The sequence below is a fragment of the Rhinatrema bivittatum genome, chromosome 2 (genome assembly GCF_901001135.1).
Source record: "Rhinatrema bivittatum chromosome 2, aRhiBiv1.1, whole genome shotgun sequence".
Classification (NCBI taxonomy): Eukaryota; Metazoa; Chordata; class Amphibia; order Gymnophiona; family Rhinatrematidae; genus Rhinatrema; species Rhinatrema bivittatum.
Window position 1 is genome coordinate 103608304 of NC_042616.1, and position 15556 is coordinate 103623859.

At 46.6% G+C, this 15556-nt stretch overlaps 1 protein-coding gene across 3 annotated transcripts in view; it reads right to left on the bottom strand.

Annotated features, from left to right (window-relative positions):
• The window catches only part of NCAPG2 (non-SMC condensin II complex subunit G2), a 327980-nt gene that overhangs the window by 36591 nt on the left and 275833 nt on the right, over positions 1 to 15556 (bottom strand). For all 3 annotated transcript variants that reach the window (XM_029588506.1, XM_029588507.1, XM_029588508.1), the window contains one exon: positions 6118 to 6261. In XM_029588506.1, coding sequence (XP_029444366.1) covers positions 6118 to 6261 — 144 coding nt within the window. The remainder of the gene's footprint in view (positions 1 to 6117; positions 6262 to 15556) is intronic.

Consider the following 15556-nt stretch of genomic DNA (forward strand, 5'->3'; position numbering starts at 1 on the left):
CTGCATGCCGAAGTGACTGCCACCAAAAATATGACCTTCCAGGTCAGGTTCTTAAGGTCACTGGAACACAGCATAAGAACATAAGAAATTGCCATGCTGGGTCAAACCAAGGGTCCATCAAGCCCAGCATCCTGTTTCCAACAGAGGCAAAACCAGGCCACAAGAACCTGGCAATTACTCAAACACTAAGACTATCCCATGCTACTGATGCAACTGTAGAAAATTTACACCAGAACACTTAAAATTCTAAACTTGCTGGATTCATTCTAAGACGCCAATACCTGTCTAACTTTTCACAACCCCTTCCCTCCGAACTGCGTCCCCAGCAGAAGCAGCCCAGGGCGTACTTCCACCAAGGGCACCGCCGGACAGGATTTTATCTTTCCCGCCTTCGAGTTCCTCAGTCACCTTACTGCCCACTCAGCTTTTGAGCCGGGTTGCTCCCTGTAGCGACATCCCGGCTCCCTAGTTCCTCAGGTCCGCTGTCCTATGCTATCACTCACACTCCACAGGTGAACTGGAAACCCTGGCTCCGGGGCGGCCCCTGGCAGGTTGGACGTGCAGCGCTACTCCAGCTCCCGCGCCGACACAGGGCAGCAGTGAAGCCCCAAAACGGAGCCCACACAGCCACCTGCTGCTAGAGCCCTATACACGTGCGACGAAACCACGGCCGGGCACCAGAAAGCACGCAGGGCTGGAAGCCTCAAGGACCCTACTCTGACGTGGCCTGCCTGGCCGCACAAGCTCCCTCCCTCCTTCTCATCTCTCACCTGGTCGATGTTTTCGTCGCTCCCGCTGTCCTCTGTGTCAGAGTCAATAACAACGCGGCCTTTACCGCTTTTTCACCATGTTGCCCGGCCACCTCCCGCACGAAGAGAAGCCCGGGCCCTGAGCGGCACAAACTGCCCCTGAGCGGTTTAAAGGGAGCTTTCATCAGCTCAGCAATCACCACTTTGAGGTCCCAAGACACAGCAAGAGACCTTCAGGGAGGCTTCAACTGAAGCAGGCTCCGTATGAAACATACCACTATAGGTTGTACAGAGATGGGTGTACCATCTACAACACAGTGTTATGCACCAATTGCACTTAAATAGACTCTAATGGAGTCTTCAAGCCAGCCTCTGGTAGGTGTAGAAGATAATCAAGCAGTTTTTGTGGGGAGCAGGAAAATGGATCTACACTTCAGTGCACAGGACTTTCTAGTGGAAAGCTTTCTGGAAGCCACCAAGACCCACGACATCTTCTGAGAGATCGAGTTGTTGCAATATTAATCTCTCAACATCCAGGATGTGAGCGACAAGGCCTGGAGGTTGGGAACTCGCAACCTGCCTCGATCCGGTGTGATGAGATCTGAAGAAGTCCCAGGTCTGACTGGTTTCCTGATGGTTATCTCCAAGACTTGGGGTAGTTGATGACAAACCCTAGCGTTTCCAACTCCCAGATCGTCAAGCGCATGTCCCTGTCTGCCCCCGCCTGAGAGATGCTCTTCACTAGCCAATCATCCAGATACGGGAAAATGTGAACTCCCAGTCTTCGAAGATGCACCACCACCACAGCCAGATTTTTCATAAAGATACGTGGGGCTGACGCGAGCCCAAACGGCAGCATGTGATACTGGAAGTGCTGTTTTCCCCACCATGAATCAGAGATACCTTCTGGTGACTTGGGAAGAGCTCAATGTGTGTACATGCATCTTTTACATTCGGGGAGCATAGCCAGTCCCCTTTTTGTAAGAAGGTGATCAAGGTGCCCAGGGAAAACATTGAACTTTTCTTTTTTGATGAATTTGTTCAAGACCCTTTGGTCTAAGATGGGACAGAGTCCTCATGTTTTCTTTGGTATCAGAAATACCGGGAGTAAAACCCCCACCCTCTTTGCCCTGGTGGAATGGATTCAACCGCTCTGGCTGTTAAGAGGGGGGAGAGCTTTGTTAAAAGTACCTCCTGATGTGCTACCAGGTCCCAAAAAGGGCTTGGGGGGCAATCTGGCAGGGCATCCAATATGTTCAATTGGTACCCTTGGCGGACGATAGACAGAACCCACTAGCCTGAGGTTATACTGGGCCACTAGTTCGCGAAGAACTACAGCCTTCTCCCAATTGGCAGCTCCATCGCAGTGGGTACGGGCGATGGAGCTGCCAATTGGATCCAGTCAAAACCCTGTTCCTGGAGTTGACTGAGGCATCGGGTGGGGCTTTGGAGCTCTTTACTGCCTGGGACGGTCATGTGAGCCCTAGTATTGACGACAGGAGAGAGAAGGCAGAAGGAGGACTTCTTCGTCCTTGACCTTGCCTACTCCTGGATGAGGACGGGCTTGGAGTGCTGGTGGAGAGCTGCTGAAGGATTGCATCGAGATCCCGGATTTTGGCCACCACGTCCTTTACCTCATCTCCAAAGAGATTCTCTCCAGTGCATGATACGTCAGCAAGTCTCTCCTACACCTCTGGTCTAAGATCTGAGGCCTGCAACCATGCAAATCAACAAGTACCAATTCCCACTGCAGAGACCCTCAATGCAGTTTCATAAACATTGTAGGTTGAGCGGACCTCGTGTTTTCTGCACTCCAGGATCTTATGCACCAGTGACAGGAGCGTGTCTTGTTGCTGCTGGGGAAGTTGCTCAGCAACATCCTGTACCTGCTTCCAGATGTCCTGCATATACTGACTCATATAGAGCTGGTAGGCAGCTATGCGGGCAATAAGCATAACTCCCTGGAACACTTCTTCCCAAGAGCATCCATTGCTCTGTGATCCTTCCCCGGGGACACTGAGGAATGGGTCTGAGAACACTTGGCCTTCCTGAGACCGGATTAGACTATCACCAATTGATGGGGCTGATGATGCTTGTCGAATTCAAGAGCTTCTGGATGAGATAAACCACATGCACATTCCAGTTCAGAGGCACTGCGAGGGGGTGTTCCATCATCTTCAACAGTAACTCCATAAGGATTGCATGTACTGGGACTGCCATGATCTCCTTGGTAGTCTCCACAAATTGGAGGATATCTAGCCTTTTCTGCCTAGTACCCTCTTCAGTCATTAACTGAAAGGGGATGGCTTCTGCCATCAATTGGACAAACCTTGCGAAGGAAAGGTCCTCCAGCAAGGACATCCTTCGCTTCTCTGCAGAAGATGGATCTGAAGGGAGACCATTAGAAGCATCATCAGAGATCCCTGATGAGTCATCCCCCAGGCACCTTCATCCCGTGTCATCTACCAGGGATGGGGCCTTGGGCACTCAGCCTTTGTTCAGTGATGTAGGCAGCAATGGGGTATGGGGGGAGCTTCTGAGGAGCTAGCAATGATGACTAGATCGACAGGAGCTGGTGGTGGTGCCCCACAGGGCATCAATGCCATCCTGGGAACAGACACTGACTGGATCAGTAACACACCGAAGAGTGCATGCAGGGATTCCAACAGCAGCTCGAGAAGCAACTGTGCCGGCATGACACCAATGACACACATTGCTTCTCGAAGGCCAGCTGCACACACCTCTCCAGTTCCTCCTCGAACATCACCAATACTAACACAGGTTGGGATGGAGGAGGTGTAACCAGATCCTCTTCAGAATGAGGAGGATCAGTGGCTGGCATCAAGACAGATGGAGTCTGTGGCGCACTCCTGGCATCTAGGAAGGACATGGCTCTCCTTGCCACAGAGTCGCTTCAGGGGCATCAAAACAGAAGCTAGTTCATCCCCATGCCTGGAACCATGCATCAGTGGGGACAGATGCCGATGCTTCTTTGGCTTCCCTTGATGCTCAGCACGGTCCTTCCCCGTGCCAAAGTACCAGACATTCTGTACCTGGAGGAGCCCGATGATAGCTGGTCTCCAGGGTCCCTTTCAGTCAGCGACCTCAAGTGAACTGACGGCCTGCTGATGTCAATGGCTCAGTGTCCATGGGTGCAGCTCTAAGGTCCCTCAGTGTCAATGCCTTTGATGCAGATAGATCAGTCTTCTCATGCTTGAAGAGGCACTCCATCTTGTCAAGCCAAATCTTGCATCCTTTCGGAGTTATCCTGGCACACTTGCTGCAACCTGGTTGTTGTGCGATACCCCAAGACAGAGAACACACCTATCATGGGGGTCTGTGATACACATGGCCCTCGTGCACAAGGGCATTGCTTTATTTATGCATTTATTTATTTAGATTTCGCTTTTCACACTTTTTTCCAGCGCTTCAAAGTGGATTACATTCAGGTACTGTAGATATTTCCCTATCCCCAGAGGGCTTACAATCTAAGTTTGTACCTGAGGCAATGGAGGGTAATGTGACTTGCCCAAGGTCACAAGGAGCAACAACAGGACGCATGCTTAAATCTCGAAGTAGACATGTCATCATGAAGGGACGCAAGATAGAAATAGATGGCGGTGGCTGTCAGGCACCGAACGTACTGCTGCCCTGGAGGTATCGACTATGAAAATAAACTTATCGAGAGATGTTGAAAACTATCTAGGAAGCTAAAAGGAGAAGCAGGGGGATCCTGTGTCAACTGTACAAGGCAGAGAAGTTGAATAATTGCAAAAAAAGATGTTTTCAAAAAACAGGCCAAAGTAGGCAAAAAAGTCAGAAAAGGTAAGGCTCTCACCCTACTGAAGGGAACCCTGTGTGAACATGTGGTATAATGCATGCTGAGCATGCTCAGTAAGGCTCAGTCAAAGTTCTAGAAACTTTGACATACGTTTTCTGTGATGTCACCTATGGGCGAGGACTGCTATCCTGCTTGTCCTCAGAGAATTCATGAAATGAAACACAAGATTAGATGGCAAAACTTTCTTGAAAGAAATAAGATGTTTTATCAGACTTTTATTTACTTGTTATTTTTATTATAAAATAGCATGAAGGTACCATTGTCAAATATGAGTTACAAAGTTTTTCTGATATCTTTTCTTTCATAGTGGAATAAGGCTGACCCACCATGACTCTTCAGCCAATGTATTCCTAACACATAGAGATGTTTCAAATTGACAATAAAATGTGCACAAATCCATATGATATGCACACAGCAATATTCCTGAGGATGAAATATAGGGAAAAAAAGATAAATGTTCACAATACTTCAACCAGCCAAATTATGCCCAAAAAGCCAAAACTGTATTGATTTGAAAAAGTGAAAAATTCAGATAACACAGTGTTTAATATTAGATTCTAATGGTGACTGCCCTTGGCATCAGATATCACTAAATAAATGATCTTATCACATTAGACATCTTTTCTTTTGGCTTCAGATATCATTCGGCACAAGCAATTATCTCAAACCACCACCCACTATTATCATTTATAGTATCAGGCACAGACCCCAGTTTCCTGCAACCACTAAAGCTTAAATTCTGCAAAACGTTGCAAATGCTGTATCCTCTCGAGCCTGAACATCCAAGCAGTAAAACCTGGAGAAGGGTGTGGATGGAGGACCATGTCGCCCCCCAACAGATCTCGGCAGGTGACAGCATCTTGGTTTGCGCCCAGAACACTGCCTGGGCTCTAGTGGAATGGGCCTTGACTTGTAAAGGCGGTGGCTTGCTGCTTCTATGTAGGCCGCCTACGCAGAATCGTGGCTGACAGAGCAGAGGGGAGCATCAGCTGTCAACCATTTTGAACTGCAGGCAGTGCAGCGTTTCACTTCCTCACTCATGGTAAGTTGTCTTAGCCTTTCCTTCTTTAAATATCTCTAGAGTGTTTCCTCCTAGAGAATATATTTGCTCTCAGCAAACAATTTACCATATCAATAGGGAAAAAAACTGCTTAAATGGCTCAAACATTTCTCTACCTTAAAAGAAGGAAACCTGGCCAGTCAGAAATTTGAAGCTCAATGAGCTAAGCTGTCATACCAGCTCTAAAAATGGTCTTAAAATAATAAAAAAAACCACCCTCTAACTTCCTTCCAAATATATATCTTCAAAGGGGTGCCTTCACAACAGTTTCATCTACCTGCTGGAAACAGAGAACACTAATCATATCGGTTCTCTTAGGAACATATATGGGAGTGATGTCATTTAAAGCATTTTAGAACTCTGTTTCCAGTAGCTGGATGAGAGGATAAAACCCATCCAATACAAATTTAAAGTCAGGCACAAGTGATACATGTAAAAGTACACATGAATCAAAAAAGAAAACATACCTTCAATAATGAGTGGCTCATTTCAACCACGACTGCAGCCAGCATTGTAGAAAGCACTCCGCGGTGAAGGTCTGTGTACACCGGACTCCAACACTGCACTGTGTGTACAAACTCTCCAAGTGGCAACTGGATAGAATGCAGTAACTAACAAAAACCAAAGGATTGCTTTACTGTAGTATATTTTTTTAATTCCAGTTTATTTGTGAAATTCAAAGCATTAGATTCTCTGGATTAGATACACAGAACATGATGCAGATAAAGACCATAGTACTGACCTAGCCTGCCCATTTTCCCTTCCTGCTACAATACTGCAGAGTCTATCCAACCTCCAGGTTTGTCTTCACTTTGAAGTAAGTGAACATCTTCTGCGTTTATTCATGCTTTCCTGAATTTTAATACAGTTTTTGCCCTTGCCATCTTGCCTAGGAGACTGTTCCATATATCTAACACCTGTTCTATGAAGAAATATTTCTTTATCTAGCTTCTCAGTCTACCCTGCTGGAGCTTCATATTATGACCCCTTATGCTAAAACTTTTTTTCACTGAAAACAATGCTTGTTCTTACAGAGGGTTTTGAAAATTCACTTGCCCACAGTAAGTGGATTTTGACAGCTACCAAGCAGCGTTGGACTACTATGCCAGGCCCAGGAGGCAGAGAGCAGAAGGCAGAATCTTTAGCCCCTGAAAGGAGGGATCAATTGTTCCAGACCATGTAGGGCCTGGGAGGCAGGAGCAATTTTATAGGGCCTTCAGATGGGGCTAGAGCCACAGAACCATGGGGCTTTCCACTAGCAGCTGCTACAAGAGCAACAGGACCACAAAACCAGCTAGTGAGAGCAGGACCATGGGGAGAAGAGAGGTGAGAAAACTGCATGGGATGGGAATTTTCAAATTCCTGTTCTTATGCATTATATATACTTTGAAGATATAGGAAAATTGACTCTTTCCTGCTCATTTTCATTCCTGTCGTACCTCAGATCAGTCTAGAGTCCTGTGTTTTGCCTCTGTGCTAGCAGATGGAGACAGAGAAAGTTTCAATGACACAATACATAACCCAGTGTGCCAACTCCTAACTACATAGAGTACATATTGCAACACTTAATCAAACAAAGAACAATTACTCCACCCCATTACATCACCATCTCTCTCACAACCACCGGAACTATCACAGCCAACAACACCCAACCAAACTCTTGCCAGCTCTCATATCATCACACCTTCTCCCACCAGCGCCTGATCATAAGGGCCCCATATCCTTCACTTCAAGCATTCTTCCCCACAACTCCTGCACCCTGAATTCGTCCAACCTCTCCAACACCCCAGCATTCGACCAGGCACTCCAGCATTCGACCAGGCACTCCTGCACCCAGCATTCGTCCAGACACTCCAGCATTCAACCAGGCACCCCAGCATTCGACCAGGCACCCCAGCATCCAGCATTCGACCAGGCACTCCAGCATTCAACCAGGCACTCCAGCATTCAACCAGGTACTCCTGCACCCAGCATTCGTCCAGACACTCCAGCACTCGACCAGGCACCCCAGCACCCAGCATTCGACCAGGCACCCCAGCACCCAGCATTCGACCAGGCACCCCTGCACCCAGCATTCGTCCAGACACTCCAGCATTCGACCAGGCACCCCAGCATTCGACCAGGCACCCCAGCATCCAGCATTCGACCAGGCACTCCAGCATTCGACCAGGCACCCCAGCATTCGACCAGGCACCCCAGCATTCGACCAGGTACTCCTGCACCCAGCATTCGACCAGGCACCCCAGCGTCTAGGCACTCCAGCATCCAGCATGAGACCAGCCACTCCAGCATCCAGCATTTTAGAAGGCTGAGCCCTCCCTTCGGGCCTAACTCCATGGTTGCTTGATGTGACCTCAGTGTAAGACCCATACCGAGAAGTCCTCCCGCTTCAGGACACCACTAGCCTAGAACTCCCCCCTGTCTACTGGATACTTCCTACGGGCTACACACCCACCCCTTTTCCCATCATGCACCCCCTAACCATCCCCATCATCCACAACCAAAGGTGGAGAGCACCTAAGCTCCCCACCACACCACTCCACCACAACCGCCAACAGAGACTCAGGCCCATCATGCTGACACCCATCACCCAATGCCTTGGCCTGGCTCTGTTTTCAATCACGCTGTTTAATGCGCAATCCATATCCAAGAAAACACACATACTCAATGACTTCCTATCCGACTCTAAACCAGACAACTGTGCCATCACAGAAACCTGGTTAAAACCAACTGACACAACCCTAATCAACCAGCTTCCTATCCAGACCTACGACATACTGTCCATACCCAGACGCAAAAAAAGAGGAGGAGGCCTCCTCTTAGCAACAAAAAAATCGCTAGGTCTGACATTGCAGACATCCAATACTATAGCAAATATGGAATTCGCTTTATTCAACTCTAAACATCTGACTATCGCGCTAATCTACGCTCCACCCGGTCTTTTGGAATCCGACCCTTCCCCAATCATAGAACCAACAGCAAAACACTTAAATTCAGGAAAACCGGCCATCTTGATGGGAGACTTCAACCTCCACGTGGATGTCCAACCTCATTCCTCCAACTGCAAAACTCTTCTCTCCTCCCTCAACCATATGGGTTTCAGACAAATTGTGACAGAACCCACCCACAAAGCTGGTCATACTTTAGACCTGATCTTTATAAACGAAGGTCTTTCATCCCACTCCACCCCAACCTGCCTTGCGGTTCCTTGGACGGACCACCTAGTCATTTCCTCAACGTTAAAGATCCTTGAGCCTCTTCCCCAAACAACTCAAACAATCACCATCTCAGTCAGGAAACAGTGCTCAGGAGATCACCTAAGCAAACACCTAGCCAAAGAACTAATGAATCTGGACCTCACTGACGCCAATTCAGCAACCTCATCATGGAGCAACATCACCAACAAGGTTGCAGATCAAGTGTGTCCCATGACAACAAAGTCTATCAACCCGGACAAAGACAACAGGAAACCTTGGTTCACCACAGAGCTGAAGACTCGTAAACACGAGCTTAGAAGCAAGGAAAACCAATGGCGTAAAAGCCCATCTACAACAACCCTCCTCAACTACAAATCATGCCTCAACACCTACAGAAACGAAATCAACAAAACAAAAAGAGAATTCTTCTCCAAAAAGATACACCACTTCTCATTTGACTCAAGAGCCCTCTTCTCCTATGTCTCAGCCCTCACTAAACCTCCTGGACCAAACATCCCAGATGAACAAGCTCTTAAAAAAGCCAGTGAACTTGCCGACTTTTTCGACAACAAAATCACCGCACTCATAGCCCCCCTCAAAGGGCCTACGCCGCACACAAGCCATGCAAGCAACCACAGCCCGCAATCAGCTACAGCAACCGCCCGTCAAACCAACACATACACAGCAGCGCTTGAAATTCTTGAACCCACGTCCACCCTAGAAATAGCGAACATCCTTAGGAAGATAAAACCGTCCTCTCACCCCTTAGACCATATACCATCAAACCTGCTGAGTTCAATCCCTGACATCATTGCCAAGCCAGTTGCAGATATCATTAACTGCTCCCTTGCCCAAGGCCAAGTTCCGGACCAACTCAAGTTAGCATTGCTCAAACCTCTCCTCAAAAAATCCAACCTTCCCACCACAGACCCGGCTAACTACAGACCTATAGCTAACCTCCCCATGCTAGCTAAAATCATGGAGAAAATTGTCAACAGACAACTTTCTGAATTCCTTGACGACAACAATATCCTCACCACTAACCAATATGGATTCCGGAAGAAAAAGAGCACCGAATCCTTATTATCCACACTAACGGACACCATTATCTTCAATCTCGAAAAAGGCCAACCTTGTCTCCTCGCGCTTCTGGATCTTTCCTCAGCGTTCGACACCGTGAACCACTCTAGCCTACTACAACGTCTTACAGACATCGGCATCACAGGAACAGCTTTCAATTGGTTTAAGTCCTTCCTAGAGAACAGAACATACAAAGTTAAGATAAACAACAAGGAATCTCACCCCATCCAAGCCAAGATGGGAGTACCACAAGGATCATCACTCTCCCCCACCCTCTTCAACATTTACCTTCTCCCACTCTGTCATCTACTTACTAACCTCAAGCTCACCCATTTCTTATACGCGGATGATATACAAATTCTCATCCCTATCACGGAGACCATACACAAAACCATGGACTACTGGAAAAAATGTCTCTCATCCATCAACGATCTTCTAACCAGCCTCAACCTGGTTCTAAACACCAACAAAACGGAAATACTCATAATAGCACCGGATCAACCTGCCCCGCCAACATCCAGCAACTCTCCAGACACCTCAGGATATGCCACCGCACCTCAAGTCAGAGATCTGGGAGTACTACTAGACAACAGACTCAGCCTCAATAAATTCATAAATAACACTACAAAAGAATGCTTCTTTAAATTACAAGTGCTAAAGAAACTAAAGCCTCTTCTACTCTATAGGGATTTCCGCACAGTACTCCAAGCCATCATTCTCCCTAAACTAGATTACTGCAATTCACTCCTGCAGGGCCTTCCAGCATACACCACCAAACCACTCCAGATGGTACTGAATGCCACTGCAAGGATACTTACAAACGCCAAAAAAAGGGACCATATCACCCCGATCCTCCAGCATCTCCATTGGCTGCCCATCAAATATAGGATTCAGTTCAAAACCTGCATGATGATTCATAAGGCCCTACATCACATCTCTCCACTCAACTTAACCTTCCAGCTTCAACTACACTCCTCTAAAAAACCAACCAGAAGGGCATACCAGAACAGAATGATCACCCAACCTGCAAAATCTACCCTGAGGAAACGTGCTCTATCTACAGCGGGCCCGTCTCTCTGGAACTCCCTACCACCGGACCTCCGCATTGAGCCGTGCCATACTACTTTTAAAGTGAAACTCAAGACTTGGCTCTTCCGTCAAGCTTTCCCAGAGAGCTAAAAGCAAGAAGAACAACCATCCTTGCCTTACAGCAATAATCTAATGTTTATATTACTTCAGTTATATGTTTCCAAGTTGTGTTCTAAGTTGATCTTAGTTGTTTTTCCCAATAGATTGTACTTTATTATATATTATCCGTTTATTAATTCGATATGTTCCATGTAAACCGCCTCCCCGGCGATAGTTATTTCTGTTAAATGTGAACCGGAGTGATATGTATTGTATACAGGAACTTCCGGTATATAAAAACCAAAAATAAATAAATAAATAAATAAACTGCAGTCCCTCGGTATTGGCCTGTACCCAAGCCAAGATGACAACAATCGTAAACTTCTAAGCAAACTCCCTCCGCTCCAACAAGCTGGAAGAAGGTGAAGATGCCCAAAAAGACAATGGAAAACTCATTTCCCCAAATTTAACATGTGATCAGCACTGAAAACCTCCACTATATGTAAAGCAACAGTACGAGCCGCGGATTCTCCCTCTCCCCAGTAAATGGGCGGGTCTTTGGAGTGATCTGTGATACTACAGGAATGAAAGTTAGCAGGTAAGAACCAATATTCCTTTCCCTGTACGTATCCAGATCAGTCCAGACTTGTGGGATGTACTTAAGCTCCCCTTAAGTCGGGTGGGACCTGGAGAGTTCCGCTCGTAGAATATTCTCACCGAAGTACATGAACGCCAGAGCCCCGGCATCCAAACGGTAATACCTAGCAAAAGTGTGCAACGACTTCCCAGTGGCCGCCCAGCAAATTTCATGCGGAGACACCTATTGTGACTCCGCCTAGGTGGTCGCCTGAGAATGCATTGAGTGTGCCCCTAAAACCCCCGGCAGCAGGCACCCTTTAGAAATATAAGTCAACTCAATTGCTTCCTTCATCCACTGCACAATTATTGCTTGTGTGTCTTTGGACCCCTCCACAGTACAAAGAGATGATCCAATTTACAAAGGTGATGTGATCTACTGAAATCATAAGTGATCTTTAGATACCTTAATAATGCATGCCTCCCCCATCTAAGAGCCTAAGCTCCCCTGCATGAGGTGGAGAGGAATCCAAATCCAGAAAAGCTGGAAGCTCCACTGTCTAAGATGAGATGCCAAGACCACAAAGGCACCATGAATAAAGATACCCCTGAATCTGATATCTATAGGCAGGGATCTCAGCCCAACAGTGCCTGGAATTCCAAAATTCTCCTGGCTGAACAAATAGCCACCAAGAAAACCACTTTAAGAATCAAGTCCTTAACTGTAGCTCTCTTTAGAGGTTCAAACCAAGTTCTTTTTATTGGTTCAAATTGAGCCTCACACAATCCTTTAAGCATTAGATTCAGATTCCAAGATGGACAAATGTGCCACACTTGAGGATGTAAGTTCTTGGCTCTGCGAAGGAATCATAACATCTGGAAGTGCAGACAGAGGATACTCTTGCACCTTACCCTGAAGACAACCCAATATTGCTACCTAGACTCTCAGAGTAAAAGGTCACTCCTTGACCAGAACCTTTCTGTAGAAAAGCCAAAATATGCAGCACCATAATCTGAACAGGTTTGGCTGCATTCTGACAACAGCAGACCAGGATATGAAGGTCCTCCAAATTCGCACATATGCCAAGGATGTAAAAGGTCGCCTACCTTGCCTATCCTCTCCATCTCAGTTGTCTCCTCTCAAAAACAAAGCAGCGAGACAGAAGTGAGCCACTTGACTCGAATATATTGGGCCCTGGTGGAAAATAATCGACCAATGTCCGAACCTCAGGGGCCCGTCTATGGCCATGTTGATTAGAACTGGGAAGCATGGCAATGTGGCCACTCTGGAACTATCAGGATCATGTTGCCCAGATGTTTCTCTTTCCGCCATAATCCCTTGTCCACCAGTAGCCATGGAGGGAAGACAAAGAAGAATCCCTTGAGTCCATGGCAGCACCAGAACTGTGTTCTGTTCAGTAGCTGTAAAACCACAATGCCTTGGTGTTCTCTTTGGTTGGGATACCCCTATCTTCCACGAATGAGACATATCGCTGCCTCCGACAGACTCAGTGCTAGCATTGAGAAGAGAGGAGCACCTTGCTGGTGGCGGAAAGGAATCAGTAAGGTTTGGTTGGGAAATTTTTTTTTTTTTTTAAGTATTGGGGAGAAGTAAAATATTGGGGTATATTATTTAGTGTGTTTGTGCTTTCAATAGTCAGTAAGGCAGCTAATAAACAGAAGTTAGTGTGTTTGTATTACTAGCAACAGTAACATGGAATAGACTTAGTTTTTGGGTACTTGCCAGGTTCTTATGGCCTGGATTGGCCACTGTTGGAAACAGGATGCTGGGCTTGATGGACCCTTGGTCTGACCCAGTATGGCATGTTCTTACATGATAGAGGTGTTTAAAATCATGAGAGGTCTAGAACAGGTAAATGTGAATCGGTTATTTACTCTTTCGGATTATAGAAGGACTAGGGGGCACTCCATGAAGTTAGCATGTGACATTTAAAACTAATCAGAGAAAGTTCTTTTTCACTCAACTCACAATTAAACTCTGGAGTTTGTTACCAGGGGATGTGGTTAGTACAGTTAGTGTAGCTGGGTTTAAAAAAGGATTGGATAAGTTCTTGGAGGAGAAGTCCATTACCTGCTATTATGTTGTCTTTGAAAATAGCCACTGCTATTACTAGCAACAGTAGCATGGGATTGACTTAGTTTTTGGGTACTTGCCAGGTTCTTATGGCCTGGATTGGCCACGGACACAGGATGCTGGGCTTGATGGACGCTTGGTCTGACCCAGTATGGCATGTTATGTTCTTATGATAAAATCTGCCTGAACGCTGTTCATGCCAACGATGTGAGATCTTACCAGCCACTTCAAGTGCTGCTTTGCCTAGAGAATCAATTCATGGGCCTCTCTAGCCACTACCTAAAAGAAAATTATTCCTTTCATGCTAATTTTCATTCCTGTAGTACCACGGATCAGTCCAGACAGTGGGTTATGTCCCCCTTCCAGAAAGTAGAGTCAGAGCAAAACTCAAAGGCTGGCCTCTTATAAGCTGGAGCGTCCTCTCTGTCCCTTCAGTATTAAGAATATCAAAACAAGAGAAAATGTTTGGATGGATCAAGGAATCTGTATAAAATACTCAACTTATGAACCGCAACAAATTTTGGAACGGGACGGAGGATAAGGCCTAAAGGGGCTTTGTTGATATTGCGGCCTTCTATAAGAGGGGTAGTATCCCCTGTAATATGAGAAGGGAGTTGGAGTGGTCAGAGATTGAACTGCAAGTTTTTGTTCTTTTAATTGAGCAACTGTGTATCTGAAGTGATCTCCGAACAAATTATCAGGTAGACATGGAAGATTGGCCAGTTTTTCTTGTACATCTTCTCGTATGGCACTTGATCTAAGCCATGCCATTCGTCTTGCAGCAATAGCGTTAGCTGTAGACTTTGACGAAGTCTCAAAGCCTTCATACACTGTGTGTATGAGGTGGCGCAGTCCCGCCTCCAATTTATGGAATTCCTCCGGCAGCTGTTTATCAGGCGCTGTGTCTTGGAGCTTTGGCTTTAGAGTTTGCAGACATTCAAACAGATACTGTATAATAGCAAACTGATGCTGCAGTATTTTGGCATTTAGCATGCCTGCCTGAAAGGACTTTTTCCCAAAATTGCCCAGATATTTGTTGTCATGACCTGGAGGTGTATTAGAATGAAGTCGTGATTTGTGCGCTTTCTGCATTGCGGATTCCACCACCACTGAAGCATGCGGTAGTTGTAGATGAGAATAGTAGGATGATTTGCGCATTCTGTATTTTAGCTCAGATTTCCTGGAGGTAGTCGGTCCTGTGAGAGGTGTTCCCAGGCTCTCTTCATGAGGGTATCAAGTACCTCATGGGAAAGTAAAGCTACTGACTCCGATGGTGTTTCAAAAACTTTTAGGTCATCCACCCTAGGGTCCGGTAGCTTCCTTGTTTCTATGTTAAGGGTTTCCCCCACTTTTTCTAGGAACTTTGAGTACGTTAAGTCCTCAGGTGGTGAAATAGACTCTGGCTGGTCCTCTGGCAGGTCAGATGGGTATCCCGTAGAACCAGGAGAGGATGTTATTGGTGAGGTATCTGGAGGTGGTGGAGACGGAGGAGTTGGTTCAGTACCCGGAGCAGGGCTATCTGAGGGCGACTGAGGTCTCTCAAATTGTGGAAGGCCAGCAGGTTGTTCTGAATCTGCCATGGAAGATAAACAATTTTGCCAAAATCATAGAAATTTAGGACATTGCTTGAGACGCTAGCACCTGTTGCGTAGGTCTAGCTGGAGATGTGTCCACAGGGGCTGGTAGAGGCTGTTCAGCCGGACCATGTGTATCTTCTAAAGACCTGTGAGGTCTTTTCGGCAATGATCCTTCTTGTTCTGAATGAAGAGAAGGTGAAGAGGGGCATGGTGGAGAATATCCTGTGTCATCATCCACTATCAGCAGTGGAGA